Source organism: Drosophila hydei, unplaced genomic scaffold (assembly GCF_003285905.1).
Source record: "Drosophila hydei strain 15085-1641.00,03,60 unplaced genomic scaffold, DhydRS2 tig00008116-arrow-pilon, whole genome shotgun sequence".
In the NCBI taxonomy this organism is placed as follows: domain Eukaryota; kingdom Metazoa; phylum Arthropoda; class Insecta; order Diptera; family Drosophilidae; genus Drosophila; species Drosophila hydei.
Genome location: NW_022045829.1, coordinates 1,951,982 through 1,954,535, shown reverse-complemented (window position 1 = coordinate 1,954,535; position 2,554 = coordinate 1,951,982). Strand labels below are relative to the sequence as shown.

The 2,554-nt window shown below is 43.1% G+C and overlaps 1 protein-coding gene across 1 annotated transcript; it reads left to right on the top strand.

Annotated features, from left to right (window-relative positions):
- The first annotated feature begins 811 nt into the window (after positions 1-811).
- On the top strand, positions 812-2,190 carry LOC111598966 (COP9 signalosome complex subunit 1). Its single transcript, XM_023314458.2, has 2 exons — positions 812-847; positions 936-2,190. Exon 2 carries the CDS (start codon positions 956-958, stop codon positions 2,171-2,173), a length of 1,218 nt encoding a protein of 405 aa, XP_023170226.2. The 5' UTR covers positions 812-847; positions 936-955; the 3' UTR covers positions 2,174-2,190.
- The last annotated feature ends 364 nt before the right edge of the window (positions 2,191-2,554 follow it).

Below are 2,554 nucleotides of genomic sequence, written 5' to 3'. Positions count from 1 at the left end.
CAGGTGGCTGGGTAAATGGCCAACGAGCAGGCCAATAAATTCAGCTAAAGCGACGCATCAATAAACCGTTAAATAGCGGTAACAATTTCTTTGGTTTCGCTTTTTTTGGTTGGCCTTTTGAAGTTTTTGGCGCCCCTTGATTTATGTGTCTCTGATGTCTGCGATTTTTCAAGCTCGGGTAATTTGATTTCTGCATATTTTTTATTTTCATTTTTTTCTGCTTTTCACCCCCTATTGGCCAAGCAGGTCCTCGACCCATCGACACCGAATTCGATTTGGCAATTTGATTTGTATCTTCGTAATGGAATTTGCTTGTGCACAATTGTTAAAGGCTGCCCATCTGCAGCACAGCTCAAGCTGCTCAGAGTCTTGTCTGTGTGGCACACGTGCACAATTGCAGCTTGTCACGCCACCTGGCGGTCAGATTGGATAGCACGCATGTTTGATTTTCTGTTAAATAGCAGCTTATTCAAGCGTACAAATTTCTTGTAGTTGGCAATGCTTGAGCGTCTGCCTTTTATATTATATATGTATTCGGAATAGTTTGACAGAAAATGTGAGCAGAGCGGAGATGTGCATATATCTAATTGGATTGCTTTCTGTGAAGAAGATGTTGAAGAAAGATTTTTATATGAAAATCAAATTTGACTTTAAGATTTTTTGATACAACTCAGCCAAGAGGAATGTTGCTTTAATATACGATTAATATATTTTAGTGCTTTACAGAAATAAGCTAAGTTCATTACCTTGGGGCCGATAACATTGATCGATAACTTCCCACTTTATATTTGCTTGAATCAATTCACATGTCTACGGGTTTCAGTCAACGAATACTTATAGCGATCTGGTAAGCATCGTAACAATCGACAATATATATTTTTTTTTTTGGTATCCAATTTATATTATACAAAAATTATTTGAAAACATTCTTACAGATCATTTGCCGGACTTAGACATGATTTCCGGTTCGGTTTCATTGATTCGCAATGAGAACGAGAGAAGCTTAGTGCGGGCAACCACACTCTCTCAGTGTCCCATTGTCGAAGATCCCCAAATCGTATTGATTTCCTATGCGAAGCGCTATATGGATATTGCCCGTCTCATACGATTGAAGTTTATAGCACAAGTATGTCCCAAGCTGCGAGTGGAAGCCTTAGAGCTGGCCATCAATCACGTAAAGAAGACATACAATGTAAAGATGTACGAGGAGCTGTACCGTACGCTGTGCACCGAGCGGGAGCGCACCATGAACGTAGTCGAAGCGAATGACGAGGCAGCGTCCAGTTCGGGTGCTGCCTCCGTTCAAACTAGAAAGGTCAGGAGAGAGAGCGTCGAGGCACATCAATACGATGCCTACTGGGTGGAGGATAATACGATGGAGTCAACGCTGCTGCTGCAGGAGCTCGATGCTGAGCTCAACTTCAAGAAATCGAATTCGGGCAGCGCCTATGTGCGTCGCATACTTGAGGAGATTGGCGACTACCACGTGAAGAGCGGGAATCTGCAATTGGCTGTGAAATTCTATGCGCGGGCCCGACCCTATTGCACCAGCAGCGACAATGTGATCAATATGTTCCGTAACTTGATACGAGTTTCCATTTTTATGTCCAACTGGTGGCATGTGCTCAGCTACATTGACGAGGCCAAGCAGTATGCTCTGGGCTTTCCCATTTTGGCGCGCGCTGTGCCCGCCCAGCTCAGCTGTGCCGCTGGCCTGGCCAACATGGGCCTGAAAATTTATAAGACGGCAGCGCATTGCTTCCTTCTGACGCCCTATGATCAATACAATTACGATAAGATTGTGGCGCCGCAGGATGTGGCATTCTATGCGGGCTTGTGCGGTCTGGCCACCTTGGAGACAGACATGCTGAAGCTGGGCTGCCTCAATTCCGAAAAATTCAAACCGTTCTTTAGTCTGTCGCCCATCATGTGGGAGATATTGACCAAGTTCTTTAATAACGAATTCGATCTCTGTGAACGAATGCTGCGTGAGCTAGAGAGCCGTGTGCGATTGGATATATACTTGGCACCGCATGTGGATGCTCTCTATAACAAGATCCAGATACGAATTCAGGATAGAAGACATGCATGTGCTGCATCCTCATCTAAAAGCTCAACCACAACGTTGGTAGAAACGAGAGACACAACCATCTACTTTAAAGACGACTTATAACCAGCAGAAAAGCAAATGTTGAAACTAAAAAACTAAAGCCAATGCAGAGAAAACACAGTTTGAAAGACAGAGGGCGAGCGAGAGAAACATTATTAGCATTTCTGCTTATAGAGTTGACATGCGTTGATCTTACAGACGATTGAGTTGTGCCTTGAGGAAATTGTATGTTAACTATTCGGAATCTGTTCCAAATTTCGTTCAAATTCAGTATAGTAAATGTTGGATAAATAAAAAATATTTTTTTTTTAAAGCATGCTCTTTAATTTGTGGCCAAAATATTTCCGCATTCTAAATGGGAAGTCAGCGTACAATGGACGCGTGAGTGTATGTAAAGGAGCTCATCTATCTGCCGAATGTACTCTTATTTGCCGCTCAATGAGC